The sequence below is a fragment of the Bufo gargarizans genome, chromosome 8 (assembly GCF_014858855.1).
Source record: "Bufo gargarizans isolate SCDJY-AF-19 chromosome 8, ASM1485885v1, whole genome shotgun sequence".
Lineage (NCBI taxonomy): Eukaryota > Metazoa > Chordata > Amphibia > Anura > Bufonidae > Bufo > Bufo gargarizans.
In genome coordinates, this window is record NC_058087.1 from 326,495 (window position 1) to 345,149 (window position 18,655).

General features: G+C 42.0%; 1 protein-coding gene across 1 annotated transcript in view; it reads right to left on the reverse strand.

The window, feature by feature from the left end:
• Nucleotides 1-8,998: 8,998 nt before the first annotated feature.
• Nucleotides 8,999-18,655, reverse strand: part of LOC122944616 (inactive dipeptidyl peptidase 10-like) — a 50,236-nt gene continuing 40,579 nt past the window's right edge. Inside the window, exons 2-4 of the mRNA XM_044303077.1 lie at nucleotides 17,659-17,773; nucleotides 9,499-9,594; nucleotides 8,999-9,033 (exon numbers count right to left, since the gene is read on the reverse strand). Coding sequence (XP_044159012.1) covers nucleotides 8,999-9,033; nucleotides 9,499-9,594; nucleotides 17,659-17,773 — 246 coding nt within the window. The remainder of the gene's footprint in view (nucleotides 9,034-9,498; nucleotides 9,595-17,658; nucleotides 17,774-18,655) is intronic.

Below are 18,655 nucleotides of genomic sequence, written 5' to 3' on the forward strand. Positions count from 1 at the left end.
TACAAGAAGATGTACAACTTATACCAGCTGTACATCTATAATTTATACAGGAGATGCCCAGGTTATACCAGCTGTACATATATAATTATATACAGGAGATACCCAGGTTATACCAGCTGTACATCTATAATTATATACAGGAGATGCCCAGGTTATACCAGCTGTACATCTATAATTATATACAGGAGATGCCCAGGTTATACCAGCTGTACATCTATAATTATATACAGGAGATGCCCAGGTTATACCAGCTGTACATCTATAATTATATACAGGAGATGCCCAGGTTATACCAGCTGTACATCTATAATTATATACTGGAGATACCCAGGTTATACCAGCTGTACATCTATAATTATATACAGGAGATGCCCAGGTTATACCAGCTGTACATCTATAATTATATACAGGAGATGCCCAGGTTATACCAGCTGTACATATATAATTATATACAGGAGATGCCCAGGTTATAGCAGCTGTACATATATAATTATATACAGGAGATGCCCGGGTTATACCAGCTGTACATATATAATTATATACAGGAGATGCCCAGGTTATACCAGCTGTACATATATAATTATATACAGGAGATGCCCAGGTTATAGCAGCTGTACATATAATTATATACAGTAGATGCCCAGGTTATAGCAGCTGTACATATATAATTATATACAGGAGATGCCCAGGTTATACCAGCTGTACATATATATTATATACAGTAGATGCCCAGGTTATAGCAGCTGTACATATATAATTATATACAGGAGATGCCCAGGTTATACCAGCTGTACATATAATTATATACAGTAGATGCCCAGGTTATACCAGCTGTACAATATATATATACAGTAGATGCCCAGGTTATACCAGCTGTACATATATAATTATATACAGTAGATGCCCAGGTTATACCAGCTGTACATATATAATTATATACAGGAGATGCCCAGGTTATAGCTGCTGTACATATATAATTATATACAGGAGATGCCCAGGTTATACCAGCTGTACATATATAATTATATACAGGAGATGCCCAGGTTATAGCAGCTGTACATATATAATTATATACAGGAGATACCCAGGTTATACCAGCAAGGTCCATATCACTATATACAAGAAGATGTACAACTTATACCAGCTGTACATCTATAATTATATACAGGAGATGCCCAGGTTATACCAGCTGTACATATATAATTATATACAGGAGATGCCCAGGTTATACCAGCTGTACATATATAATTATATACAGGAGATGCCCAGGTTATACCAGCTGTACATATATAATTATATACAGGAGATACCCAGGTTATACCAGCTGTACATCTATAATTATATACAGGAGATGCCCAGGTTATAGCAGCTGTACATATATAATTATATACAGGAGATGCCCAGGTTATACCAGCTGTACATCTATAATTATATACAGGAGATGCCCAGGTTATACCAGCTGTACATCTATAATTATATACAGGAGATGCCCAGGTTATACCAGCTGTACATCTATAATTATATACAGGAGATGCCCAGGTTATACCAGCTGTACATCTATAATTATATACAGGAGATGCCCAGGTTATACCAGCTGTACATCTATAATTATATACAGGAGATGCCCAGGTTATACCAGCTGTACATATATAATTATATACAGGAGATGCCCAGGTTATATCAGCTGTACATATATAATTATATACAGGAGATGCCCAGGTTATACCAGCTATACATATATAATTATATACAGGAGATGCCCAGGTTATACCAGCTGTACATATATAATTATATACAGGAGATGCCCAGGTTATACCAGCTGTACATATATAATAATATACAGGAGATGCCCAGGTTATACCAGCAAGGTCCATATCACTATATACAAGAAGATGTACAACTTATACCAGCTGTACATCTATAATTATATACAGGAGATGCCCAGGTTATACCAGCTGTACATATATAATTATATACAGGAGATACCCAGGTTATACCAGCTGTACATCTATAATTATATACAGGAGATGCCCAGGTTATACCAGCTGTACATCTATAATTATATACAGGAGATGCCCAGGTTATACCAGCTGTACATCTATAATTATATACAGGAGATGCCCAGGTTATACCAGCTGTACATCTATAATTATATACAGGAGATGCCCAGGTTATACCAGCTGTACATATATAATTATATACTGGAGATACCCAGGTTATACCAGCTGTACATCTATAATTATATACAGGAGATGCCCAGGTTATACCAGCTGTACATCTATAATTATATACAGGAGATGCCCAGGTTATACCAGCTGTACATCTATAATTATATACAGGAGATGCCCAGGTTATACCAGCTGTACATATATAATTATATACAGGAGATGCCCAGGTTATATCAGCTGTACATATATAATTATATACAGGAGATGCCCAGGTTATACCAGCTATACATATATAATTATATACAGGAGATGCCCAGGTTATACCAGCTGTACATATATAATTATATACAGGAGATGCCCAGGTTATACCAGCTGTACATGTATAATTATATACAGGAGATGCCCGGGTTATACCAGCTGTACATATATAATTATATACATGAGATGCCCAGGATATACCAGCTGTACATATATAATTATATACAGGAGATGCCCAGGTTATACCAGCTGTACATCTATAATTATATACAGGAGATGCCCAGGTTATACCAGCTGTACATATATAATTATATACAGGAGATGCCCAGGTTATACCAGCTGTACATCTATAATTATATACAGGAGATGCCCAGGTTATACCAGCTGTACATATATAATTATATACAGGAGATGCCCAGGTAATACCAGCTGTACATATATAATTATATACAGGAGATACCCAGGTTATACCAGCTGTACATATATAATAATATACAGAAGGTGCCCAGGTTAGACCAGCTGTACATATATAATTATATACAGGAGATGCCCAGGTTATACCAGCTGTACATATATAATTATATACAGGAGATGCCCAGGTTATACCAGCTGTACATATATAATTATATACAGGAGATGCCCAGGTTATACCAGCTGTACATATATAATTATATACAGGAGATGCCCAGGTTATAGCAGCTGTACATATATAATTATATACAGGAGATGCCCGGGTTATAGCAGCTGTACATATATAATTATATACAGGAGATGCCCAGGTTATACCAGCTGTACATATATAATTATATACAGTAGATGCCCAGGTTATAGCAGCTGTACATATATAATTATATACAGGAGGTGCCCAGGTTATACCAGCTGTACATATATAATTATATACAGTAGATGCCCAGGTTATACCAGCTGTACATATATAATTATATACAGTAGATGCCCAGGTTATACCAGCTGTACATATATAATTATATACAGGAGATGCCCAGGTTATAGCAGCTGTACATATATAATTATATACATTAGATGCCCAGGTTATAGCAGCATGGTCCATATCACTATATACCAGAAGATGTATAGCATTCCAGCTGTATGTACACTGCATTGGAAAAGTCCTCACACCCCTCACTTTCCTCACATTTTGTTTTCTTGCTCTTTGTGCTATAAGTTTCCCCATAATAAGAAAGTGAGAACTGGAGGTTAGACATTTTGGCTAATTTATTAAAATGAAAAACTAAAATTTCACATGGATATAAGTCTTCAGCCCCTTTAATAATAATAATATTAATTACTACAGCACCACCATATTCCGCAGCGCTTTAGAAATCCATAGGGTTCATGTACAAAACAAAACTAACCGGCTAATATGCAACTGAAACCCCAGGAGTCAGGGCCCTGCTCGCAAGAGCTTACAATCTATGAGGAATTGGGGGTGACACATCAGGTAGTTGATTGTGATAAGTAGGATTCGAGCCATTATGGAACTGACAGGAGTGGTGCCGGCTGATCTGCTTCGGGTTTGGGACTACTAGAGGATCGAGTTCAGGCCAGAGATGTTGGTGGGGGAGGTTTAGTCGGAGAATAGTCAGTTTAGGCAGCTTGATAAGCCTGCCTGAAAAGATGTGTTTTTAAGGTACGTTTGAAGGTGGAGAAGTTGTGAATTGACCTAGTATTCCGGGGCACAGTATTCCAGAGGGTAGGTGCAGCTCGAGAAAAGTCTTGAAGACAGGAGTGAGAGGTACGAATTATGGAGGTTATTAATCCTAGGTCGCTAACAGAACGGAGAGCACGAGTAGGGTGGTAGATGGAGATGTATGGAAGTGCAGCGCTGTGGAGAGCAGGAGTAGGGTGAAAGATGGAGATGAGGAAGGAGATGTATGGAGGTGCAGCACTGTGGAGAGCAGGAGTAGGGTGGAAGATGGAGATGAGGAAGGAGATGTATGGAGGTGCAGCACTGTGGAGAGCAGGAGTAGGATGGTAGATGGAGATGAGGGAGGAGATGTATGGAAGTGCAGCACTGTGGAGAGCAGGAGTAGGATGGTAGATGGAGATGAGGAAGGAGATGTATGGAGGTGCAGCACTGTGGAGAGCACGAGTAGGGTGGTAGATGGAGATGTATGGAGGTGCAGCACTGTGGAGAGCAGGAGTAGGGTGGTAGATGGAGATGAGGGAGGAGATGTATGGAGGTGCAGCACTGTGGAGAGCAGGAGTAGGGTGGTAGATGGAGATGAGGGAGGAGATGTATGGAAGTGCAGCGCTGTGGAGAGCAGGAGTAGGGTGAAAGATGGAGATGAGGAAGGAGATGTATGGAGGTGCAGCACTGTGGAGAGCAGGAGTAGGGTGGAAGATGGAGATGAGGAAGGAGATGTATGGAGGTGCAGCACTGTGGAGAGCAGGAGTAGGATGGTAGATGGAGATGAGGGAGGAGATGTATGGAAGTGCAGCACTGTGGAGAGCAGGAGTAGGATGGTAGATGGAGATGAGGAAGGAGATGTATGGAGGTGCAGCACTGTGGAGAGCATGAGTAGGGTGGTAGATGGAGATGTATGGAGGTGCAGCACTGTGGAGAGCAGGAGTAGGGTGGTAGATGGAGATGAGGGAGGAGATGTATGGAGGTGCAGCACTGTGGAGAGCAGGAGTAGGTTGGTAGATGGAGATGAGGGAGGAGATGTATGGAAGTGCAGCGCTGTGGAGAGCAGGAGTAGGGTGAAAGATGGAGATGAGGAAGGAGATGTATGGAGGTGCAGCACTGTGGAGAGCAGGAGTAGGGTGGAAGATGGAGATGAGGAAGGAGATGTATGGAGGTGCAGCACTGTGGAGAGCAGGAGTAGGATGGTAGATGGAGATGAGGGAGGAGATGTATGGAAGTGCAGCACTGTGGAGAGCAGGAGTAGGATGGTAGATGGAGATGAGGAAGGAGATGTATGGAGGTGCAGCACTGTGGAGAGCACGAGTAGGGTGGTAGATGGAGATGTATGGAGGTGCAGCACTGTGGAGAGCAGGAGTAGGGTGGTAGATGGAGATGAGGGAGGAGATGTATGGAGGTGCAGCACTGTGGAGAGCAGGAGTAGGGTGGAAGATGGAGATGAGGGAGGAGATGTATGGAGGTGCAGCACTGTGGAGAGCACGAGTAGGGTGGTAGATGGAGATGTATGGAGGTGCAGCACTGTGGAGAGCAGGAGTAGGATGGTAGATGGAGATGAGGGAGGAGATGTATGAAGCACTGTGGAGAGCTTTGTGGGTGAGGGTGAGAAGTTTGAACTGTATTCTGTGGTGGATGGGCAACCAGTGAAGTGACTGGCACAGACTAGTAGCATCAGTGTAGCTGTTGGATGGATAGATGAGCCTGGCTGCTGCATTTAGGACAGACTGAAGGGGGGAGAGTTTAGTGAGAGGGAGACCGTAATGCACTGCAGACAGTATTCAAGACGAGAATGAATGAAGGCAACAAGAGTTTTTGCCGTTTCCACCGTAAGAAAAGGGCGGATTCTGGTTATATTCTTGAGGTGCAGACGACAAGAGCGTGTAAGTGATTAAATATGGGGAACAAAGAAAAAATCAGAGTCAAATGTGGCCCCAAGACAGCGGGCATGTTGCACAGAAGTTATGATAGTACTGCAGAACGAAATTGAAATATCAAGTTTAGGTGAGCTAGTAGATCGGGGAAAGACAAGAAGTTCAGTTTTCGAGAGGTTCAGTTTTAGATACAGAGAGGACATGATGTTAGAGACAGCTACCAGACAATTACTGGTGTATTGGAGTAAAGCAGGGGATGGTGTATAGTTGGGTGTCGTCAGCATAGAGATGGTATTGAAAGCCAAATCTACTAATAGTCTGTTCGATGGGGGCTGTATAGAGGGAGAAGAGTAGAGGACCTAGTACTGAGCTCTGAGGAACGCCGACATCAAAAGGAAGAGAAGAGCCAGTGAATTATACCCTAAAGGAGCGGCCAGAGAGGTAGCAAGAGAACCAAGAGAGCAGTGTTCTTAAGGCCAATAGAGTGGAGCATGGTGAGGAGGAGTTTATGGTCTACGGTATCAAACGCTGCAGAGAGATCCAGCAGAATCAGTAGAGAATAGTCACCATTTCTTTTTGCTGTTAGGAGATCATTAGACACTTTAGTAAGGGCAGTTTCTGTAGTGAAGAGGGCGAAAGGCAGATTGTAAGGGGTCAAGAAGAGAGTTTGCAGAGACATAGCTTATTAAGCGAGAGTAGATGAGACATTCCAGGAGTTTAGAGATTAAAAGGAGGTTATAAACAGGTCATTAGTTAGCAGTACAGGACAGGTCAATAGATCATTTCTTTAGTAGTGGGGTTATAGAGTGTTTGAAAGAGGAGGGAAAGATACCAGAATAGAGAGAGATTAAAAGTTGTACATAGGTGAGTGATGTTTAAGGTTCAGATAGCCTTACGGCTAATAGATTCCCGTTTACGGTCTAATTTAAAATATAACGTTTATTTCATATTCCTTTAAAAATATATACGGGAAGACAGAAAAGAAAAAATGTGTCTTAAAATTAAAGTGCTCTTGTGCTTGCAGCAATAAGTATTTTCTTTTCCAGTAATTACTGCTTTTGTTTGCAGTCTCTTTTCTTAATGTATCTACCACTCTATCCTGAGGGATTTATCCTTATCTATTTCCCTACTCCGGTTTAGTAAGGGTATGACGAGATGACTGCTCTCTGTCAGCCCTACACCAGAGTGGCTGGAGTGTGTATAACTCTAACCCTTTATTCCTCTTAATGGATTGAGTGTTGCTGTTTGTATCGGCTTGCCCAGTGCCTGCAGTGCACCGGGAGCCGAACACTAAGCACAACCGCACTATTTAAAACCTAACTAGCAGCTCCCCCGACATGTTTCACCACAGATGTGGCGTCTTCAGGGGCAATGGAGCTACTATCAACACGATCACCATATCAGTTGATGTTTAAATATGGTATGGGTGGATCTTTCCTTTCCGATTTACCAATACATTTCCGGCGATCGCATGATAGTCACGTCGTTAGACCAATAGATTCCATTTTTGTACTTGGTCAGTCAGAGGACTCACCAATGTTTGTAAAGAGTATGCGCCTGCGTAGCAGCTTATACCTTTATCCCGTCTGCCTTTTCCAGCTACAGCGCATGTCCAAACTGGATAGATTCTTTGCACGGACACCAAGTCTGGGCACTTGCGCACTACACTCCATATCACTTTCTCATGGTCTATCCCTACTGCGCTTGCCCACCGGCAGAGACTTAGCTTATTAAGCGAGAGTAGATGAGACATTCCAGGAGTTTAGAGATGAAAAGGAGGTTATAAACAGGTCATTAGTTAGCAGTACAAGACAGGTCAATAGATCATTTCTTTAGTAGTGGGGTTATAGAGTGTTTGAAAGAGGAGGGAAAGATACCAGAATAGAGAGAGATTAAAAGTTGTACATAGGTGAGTGATGACAGCTGGGCAGAGGGACTGGAGGAGGTGTGATGGAATAGGATCACAATTACAGGTCGTGGGTCGAGAAGAAGAGAGAAGCCTGGAGACTTCTTCCTCTGTTATAGGGTCAAAAGAGAAGAGAGAGCATGTGGAGGAATGGGAGGGAGGAGGATTGAAATTATTTGGGGACTGGGGGATTATTTCCTGACAGATACTGCCAATCTTGTCTCTGAATAAGTGGCCATGCCATCAGCGCAGAGGTCAGTGACAGGTTCGGGAACTTTAGGGCTTAGAAGGGAATAAAAAGTGTCAAAGAGTCGTTTTGGGTTATTTGAGAGTGAGGAGATGAGAGAGGTGAAGTACTTTTGTACATAAGTCTTCAGCCCCTTTGCTCTGACACCTGACTTTCCACTTTGGGGTCTCCTATTTCTCTGGATCATCTCTGAGATGTTCTACACCTTGACAGGAGTCACCGGTGATAAAGTCAGGTGACTGGACATGATGTAGAAAGACACAGGCTTGTCTATATAAGATCTTAGCTGACAATGCAGATCAGACTTAAAACCAAGCCATTAGGAGGAAGGAACTGCCTGTAGAGCTTAAATACAGGATTTTATGGAGGCACAGATCTGGAGAAAGGGACTAAACCCTTTCTGTTACACTAAGAGTTCCCAGGAGCAGAGTGGTCTCCAAAATTGTTGCATGGAAGACGAACAACCAGGACTCTTCCAAGAGCTGCTACCCCTAAAGTAAATAATCGGGAGAGAAGGGCCTTGGTAAGAGGTGACTAAGAACCCAATGGTCACTCTGCCCTGAGTAAAGGGGCTTTAGACTTATGTCAATGTGAGTTTTTAGTATCTTTCAGTTCTCCCTTTCTCATTATGGGGACTGAGGGCAGAACGATGGGGGAATTTATAGCACAAGGAGCGAGAGAACAGAATGTGAGGACAGTGAAAGGGTGTGAGGACTTTCCAGATGCCCTTAGAGGTGATGATATGGAGAAGATATCAGACTATCCTCCAGACTCATCCGAGTCCTTCTGCACATTTATCTCCCAAGAGACCAAAATCAATTTTGTTGGATCAGTCTCTCCTCTAATATCTTTGTGGGGAGTCAGACGCTCCCCCCCATTAAACGATGACTACGCAGTTATAAGTATGGCAGCCTTAACATAGTCTGTAGTCAGACATAAGATAAGAACACGAGAAAACGGGGCACAGGGTTCTATCACACATCATCCCATTTATTGCACAGAGGCCCAGGTCTGCACAAAACGCCAGACATGAACCTGTCACCTTCTGGAGTAGGACCAATCAAAGCATGGAATGTAGTCAGCTGACCATGGCGGACACCTCCCTGGTCCAGAGTGACAACTGAAGCTTCATTCAATACCCATTTGTACAAAAAGGGATCCAGTCAGCAGTAGGCCCCGTGCACCCAGGGCTCTTGTGAAACAGCAAATGCTAAACATGTGGATTGTCCACGACGACTTCTAGTAGAGGAAAGTAAAATTAAGATGATGGTCCTCCCCTCGATCCCCAGGATGCATCTGTGTGTCAGTAGCACCAGGCCTTAGTTATCACCACCCCCACGACCTGTATGCAGCATCTTAACTCCCACACCTAGGTGCTGCCCACCTACCATTAATCCACCTGGGCTCAGGATTGTGAATAGAAAACTCCTTCCTGAAGAGGTCGTCAAGTTTCAGGATCTTCTCTGGAGCGTTCGCCATTTCATCTGGAAAGAAACAATATGCAGATTGCTAAATATTCTCCAGGGAGATATCATAACCTCCTGGGCTGAAACCTCACATCTCACAACCTCAGTAGTCACAACTTTCCTGGTCAGAACCTCACAACCTCTATACTGGGAACCAACCTGCTGGTTAGACCCTCACAACCTCCCTGGTCAGATCTTAGCAACCTCTATGGTAAGGACCAGCAATGACAGAACCTCACAACCTCAATGGTGAGGACCAGCCTAGTCAGAACATCACAACCGTTGTTTTTGTTTTTACAGCATTCACTCATTGTGAGTCAGTGTCAGAGTGGACTGTGTGGTCACCTTGTACACCCCTGACTAATGTGCTCCTTTTATTCCTCCATATTATGTTATTGTCTTATATTAGATATGTATTGATCGTCTTCACATCTGAGGACCTCTGTGACCCTCTGTGGAAAGAAAAAAGATTTTGAAGACGGGATGTTCTGCACGATTGTACAGAAACAAGGGAGTCGGGGTAAAGGAGATGAAGAAGGCGCCAAGGGGTGACCACAATATTGAGGAGAATGTATATAATATGTGTATGTGGAATATATATAAATAAAAAGGTGGAGAAGAATAGGCAGCTCCCCAAAGAACCCCCAAGAAAAAAAGGGGGAAAAGAATCAGTACCAACTAGTGGACTGAAATATAAGTAAGGTTGCTGATGAGGCAGGTATCACAGGAGTCTTAATGATACCCAGGGGGCGCCACAGAGTCTCCAGTGTAGACAATAAAGTTTTTTTGCAATTATAGTGGATACACTATAGAATTATTACACTTACTTCACCGGGGAGGGGGGTATAGGATGAAGCTCAAGACACCTATACCTCAACCTCCCCTGCCGAGATCGCTTCAAATGATGTGATAATGGCTTCCTGGTCCCCAAAGAGATGACACCGGGGCTCCAATGTAGTTGGGAAGTTTATTTATTCAGCTCGACGCGTTTCGGGAATATATCCCTTTCTCAAGAGCATGTACATATAATACAAAGACACGAACTTATATAGGGGGATACAAACACATGGTATAGGGTCATCCTCCTTAGGGGAGGAGAAAAGGTCAAAGAAGTGGGGTTACTTCCTGTCTACTATTTTATTCACTGTTTGTAGTGGGAAAACCTAATCCCTTCCAAAGATTCCTGTTTATTTATTGCAAGGAGTTCCCAATATATTCATAAATAGGCATTATTTAAAAGCCTGTCACTAAAAATCAAAAGGAAGTGATGGGACCGGAAGTCAATGTGTCCTGCGTTCCACTGTGGAACGCAAGAGTTTCCAGTCTGTATACTAATGTAGAGCTCAATATGAGCTTGGGGCAGATGGGGACATGTCTCTTGGGCATTTGTGAGTCGATGCGCTTTCATTTTTGAGCGCATCGACTGGGTCACTAGTAGAGTGGGACTGTGCTTTGAAAAAGACGCTCCGATGCGTTCCACTGTGGAACGCACCATACAGGAAGTGAACCATATCAATCCCGATGCGCTCCACAGTGGAACGCACCGGACAGGAAACAGTCCGCATAGGCTGTACAGTGCTTCACTGCGGGAGTACAGGGGCGGATTCAAGACCAGGGAAGTACGCCCCATTAAAAGCCATTATCACATCATTTGAAGCGATCTCGGCAGGGGAGGTTGAGGTATAGGTGTCTTGAGCTTCATCCTATACCCCCCTCCCCGGTGAAGTAAGTGTAATAATTCTATAGTGTATCCACTATAATTGCAAAAAAACTTTATTGTCTACACTGGAGACTCTGTGGCGCCCCCTGGGTATCATTAAGACTCCTGTGATACCTGCCTCATCAGCAACCTTACCCTCAGGAAATGTCAGGTTTGGGAACTCTACACTTCCAGGGGTCTCACTGTTCACAGCATTCCCCTCCGCGGGGGTGATAATCGTGATATCTCTGAGACCAGGGGTAGTAGTCAGATGTTGGGGGTAGTGATCCATGGCCCCTGCTAGCGATAGTACAGATAGGGGAGGGGAATGTGTTTCTGGATATCTCCATACCTCCCAAAGAGGGACACTTATGGTTCATTGTGTGAAAGATCAATTGTTCCTCCATATCTGTAGACTCCAATTGTTTTCTTAGTGGAAAATTATCGAAAAGTAGAAATTTTGAAAATCCAAATTGCACCAGTCAATCATATAATATACACGGTGGGGTCTAATATACAGACAGGAACCTGGACCTCAGATCAAAAAGGGGGACAATTAAAGGAGCGAAAAGGAACAGAGGGACACCTGGGAGGCAAGATATCACAGTGAGGATATACACACATCACTATGAGGATATACACACATCACTATGAGGATATATATACACATCACTATGAGGATATATACACATCACTATGAGGATATATATACACATCACTATGAGGATATATACATCACTATGAGGATATACACACATCACTATGAGGATATATACACATCACTATGAGGATATATACACATCACTATGAGGATATATATACACATCACTATGAGGATATATATACACATCACTATGAGGATATATACACATCACTATGAGGATATATACACATCACTATGAGGATATATACACATCACTATGAGGATATATACACATCACTATGAGGATATATACACATCACTATGAGGATATATACACATCACTATGAGGATATATACACACATCACTATGAGGATATATACACATCACTATGAGGATATATATACACATCACTATGAGGATATATACACATCACTATGAGGATATATATACACATCACTATGAGGATATATATACACATCACTATGAGGATATACACATCACTATGAGGATATATACACACACATCACTATGAGGATATACACATCACTAAGAGGATATATACACATCACTATGAGGATATATACACATCACTATGAGGATATATACACATCACTATGAGGATATACACATCACTAAGAGGATATATACACATCACTATGAGGATATACACACATCACTATGAGGATATACACATCACTATGAGGATATATACACATCACTATGAGGATATACACACATCACTATGAGGATATATACACATCACTATGAGGATATACACACATCACTATGAGGATATATACACATCACTATGAGGATATATACACACATCACTATGAGGATATACACACATCACTATGAGGATATATACACATCACTATGAGGATATATACACATCACTATGAGGATATACACATCACTATGAGGATATATATACACATCACTATGAGGATATATACACATCACTATGAGGATATACACATCACTAAGAGGATATATACACATCACTATGAGGATATACACACATCACTATGAGGATATACACATCACTATGAGGATATATACACATCACTATGAGGATATACACACATCACTATGAGGATATATACACATCACTATGAGGATATACACACATCACTATGAGGATATATACACATCACTATGAGGATATATACACACATCACTATGAGGATATACACACATCACTATGAGGATATACACATCACTATGAGGATATATACACATCACTATGAGGATATACACATCACTATGAGGATATATATACACATCACTATGAGGATATATACACATCACTATGAGGATATATATATACACATCACTATGAGGATATATATACACATCACTATGAGGATATACACATCACTATGAGGATATATACACACACATCACTATGAGGATATACACATCACTAAGAGGATATATACACATCACTATGAGGATATATACACATCACTATGAGGATATATACACATCACTATGAGGATATACACATCACTAAGAGGATATATACACATCACTATGAGGATATATACACATCACTATGAGGATATATACACATCACTATGTGGATATATACACATCACTATGAGGATATATACACATCACTATGAGGATATACACACATCACTATGAGGATATACACACATCACTATGAGGATATACACATCACTATGAGGATATATACACATCACTATGAGGATATATACACATCACTATGAGGATATACACATCACTATGAGGATATACACACATCACTATGAGGATATACACATCACTATGAGGATATATACACATCACTATGAGGATATACACATCACTATGAGGATATATACACATCACTATGAGGATATACACATCACTAAGAGGATATATACACATCACTATGAGGATATACACACATCACTATGAGGATATACACATCACTATGAGGATATATACACATCACTATGAGGATATATACACATCACTATGAGGATATACACATCACTATGAGGATATATACACATCACTATGAGGATATATACACATCACTATGAGGATATACACACATCACTATGAGGATATACACACATCACTATGAGGATATACACATCACTAAGAGGATATATACACACATCACTATGAGGATATATACACATCACTATGAGGATATATACACATCACTATGAGGATATATACACATCACTATGAGGATATATACACATCACTATGAGGATATATACACATCACTATGAGGATATACACATCACTAAGAGGATATACACATCACTAAGAGGATATATACACATCACTATGAGGATATACACACATCACTATGAGGATATACACATCACTATGAGGATATATATACACATCACTATGAGGATATATACACATCACTATGAGGATATATACACATCACTATGAGGATATATACACATCACTATGAGGATATACACACATCACTATGAGGATATACACACATCACTATGAGGATATATATACACATCACTATGAGGATATATACACATCACTATGAGGATATATACACATCACTATGAGGATATACACACATCACTATGAGGATATATACACATCACTATGAGGATATACACACATCACTATGAGGATACACACATCACTATGAGGATATACACATCACTATGAGGATATACACACATCACTATGAGGATATACACACATCACTATGAGGATACACACATCACTATGAGGATATACACATCACTATGAGGATATACACACATCACTATGAGGATATACACACATCACTATGAGGATATACACACATCACTATGAGGATATATATACACATCACTATGAGGATATATACACATCACTATGAGGATATATACACATCACTATGAGGATATACACACATCACTATGAGGATATACACATCACTATGAGGATATATACACATCACTATGAGGATATATACACATCACTATGAGGATATATACACATCACTATGAGGATATACACACATCACTATGAGGATATACACATCACTATGAGGATATATACACATCACTATGAGGATATATACACATCACTATGAGGATATACACATCACTATGAGGATATACACATCACTATGAGGATATATACACATCACTATGAGGATATACACATCACTATGAGGATATATATACACATCACTATGAGGATATATACACATCACTATGAGGATATATACACATCACTATGAGGATATATACACATCACTATGAGGATATATACACACATCACTATGAGGATATATACACACATCACTATGAGGATATATACACACATCACTATGAGGATATATACACATCACTATGAGGATATATACACATCACTATGAGGATATATACACATCACTATGAGGATATACACATCACTATGAGGATATATACACATCACTATGAGGATATATACACATCACTATGAGGATATACACACATCACTATGAGGATATACACATCACTATGAGGATATACACACATCACTATGAGGATATATACACACATCACTATGAGGATATACACACATCACTATGAGGATATATATACATCACTATGAGGATATACACATCACTATGAGGATATATATACACATCACTATGAGGATATACATACATCACTATGAGGATATACACACATCACTATGAGGATATATACACATCACTATGAGGATATACACATCACTATGAGGATATATATACACATCACTATGAGGATATACACACATCACTATGAGGATATACACATCACTATGAGGATATACACATCACTATGAGGATATACACATCACTATGAGGATATATATATACACATCACTATGAGGATATACACATCACTATGAGGATATATACACATCACTATGAGGATATACACACATCACTATAAGGATATATAGTGATGTGTATATATCCTCATAGTGATGTGTATATATCCTCATAGTGAGGATTGCCCTACAGATAACATCTTCCGCTCAAAGCAGCAGTAACCTTACAGGTCTCCACAGATGGAGTGGTGGTCTGTGGTCTCCACAGATGGAGTGGTGGTCTGTGGTCTCCACAGATGGAGTGGTGGTCTGTGGTCTCCACAGATGGAGTGGTGGTCTGTGGTCTCCACAGATGGAGTGGTGGTCTGTGGTCTCCACAGATGGAGTGGTGGTCTGTGGTCTCCACAGATGGAGTGGTGGTCTGTGGTCTCCACAGATGGAGTGGTGGTCTGTGGTCTCCACAGATGGAGTGGTGGTCTGTGGTCTCCACAGATGGAGTGGTGGTCTGTGGTCTCCACAGATGGAGTGGTGGTCTGTGGTCTCCACAGATGGAATGGTGGTCTGTGGTCTCCACAGATGGAATGGTGGTCTGTGGTCTCCACAGATGGAGTGGAGACACACATCACTATGAGGATATATACACATCATTATGAAGATATATACACATCACTATGAGGATATATACACATCACTATGAGGATATACACATCACTATGAGGATATATACACATCACTATGAGGATATACACATCACTATGAGGATATATACACATCACTATGAGGATATACACATCACTATGAGGATATATACACATCACTATGAGGACATTTGGCGGTCTTTTATCAAGATTAGTAGTGAGAAGTCGATTGCTTTCCTCTGATAAAGCCAGGACACATCCGCATCTTCTGGCTATAATGACCATTGATACTTATGGATGAAGTACCACCACTCCATCTGTGGATACCACAGACCACCACTCCATCTGTGGAGACCACAGACCACCATTCCATCTGTGGAGACCACAGACCACCATCCCATCTGTGGAGACCACAGACCACCACTCCATCTGTGGAGACCACAGACCACCATTTCATCTGTGGAAACCACAGACCACCACTCCATCTGTGGAGACCTGTAAGGTTACTGCTGCTTTGAGGGTAAGATGTTATCTGTAGGGCAATCCTCATGACAATAGTAGGTGTAGAATTAGGATGACAATCTAACCAATTTATTTTTCTCAAGGCCTGGATACAGATATCTGCACTTATCAGTGCGATGCTCGGATGGAGTCACTACAGGGGCCCCTCTGGTCAGCGAGATGGTCTGACAGAGTCACACAAGACACTGCTAAGAGTGCAGACAAAGAGGAAGTTACCGATCCAGGACAGGAAGTAGTAGACAAAACATCACATGGAAGTCCTGTATTGGCTGTCCATAGGTGGGAAAAAAGTTATGAAGTGCCCTCTTCAAAAAGGTGAGAATAATGGAGCGGCGACCAAAGAAAACATATGGCCAGTAGTGAAAAAGTGTGTCGGTGAGGAGGCCACGGCCAGACTGAGGTGGATAGAAACGAATGTCTATATATCATGAGGTGGCGGTGTATTTCTATATGACATTCTGATATATAGACGACCAGTAATGAGGTGGCAGTATATTTCTATATGACATCATTACTAGTCGTCTGCATGAGGTGGCGGTATGTGTATTTGACACTCCGCAGTGCCACCAATCAGTTCCGCACAGCTCCTGTTCTCTGTATTACACGGTGGGTAGAGTTCTGCCTTCCTGGCGCCTGTGCTGCAGGTTTCCACTGTGGATTTCCACATTTCTATGGCTTGATGGGGATTTTGAGTCCTGGCAGCTGTGCAGACCCCATCCTGCCCCTGCATTGTCTTTGACCACATCTAGAGCAGACGGTGGACGGTATACGTGTATTACAGTCCAGTGCTCACCTGGAGTAAGCAGGATTACGGACATGGTGATCAAGGAGCAGACGACCAGAATGACCAGCAGTGCAATGGCGATGCCCTTCCAGTTCTTCTGCGTGGGGCTGCTGCTTGCCATCTCCTAGACACAAAGCAGATACAGTAGTGTTAGTGGCACATCTCATGTATGAGGCCCTGCACTGCCCCAGCGGCCCTTTATGAGGCCTTTAACCTACACTGCATGATGCTTCCAGTTACTAAAGCTGAATGGAGTTAAACGTCAGGCCCTATTATCACTACTGACCACAGAGTGTGCTGAGGGCTCAGAGGTCCCAGTACCACCCAAATGCCCACCTGCCGTGGAGTCAGACATGTTTGCCCAAGTTCACCCCTGATTGGCTGGTGTTCCCCTACACAGGTCACCCATTCTACACAAGCAATGGCAGAAGACGGGAGCGATCCGCTGTTCACTGCGCACCCAGAAGTTTACATGGAAGATTTCCACAGACACCAAGGCAGTAGACAAGCATAGCACCATGAAACAGCCACAAGAGAAGGAGCCTGCGCAGAGCCACGTCACAGGCGAGAGCCACGTCACAGCACACAGGCGAGAGCCACGTCACAGCCCACAGGTGAGAGCCACGTCACAGCCCACAGGCGAGAGCCACGTCACCGCCCACAGGCGAGAGCCACGTCATCGCCCACAGGCGAGAGCCACGTCATCGCCCACAGGCGAGAGAAGTGAAATCCCATGGAGAAGAACCACCTCACAGACCATGGAGTAGAGCCACATGATACACCACAGAGAATATCCAGGTCACAGCATAGAGCCATGTCACCGGACCCAAAGTGCTACATCATAGTCCACACAGTAGAGCACAGTCACATTCCACAACCTAGAGCCACATCACAGCTCACAGAGAAGAACCACGTCACAGTCAACATAGTAGAGCCAAGTCACAGCCCACAAAATAAAGTCATGTCACAGGATGACTCAGACAGCGGCCGGCATGACATCCCACAG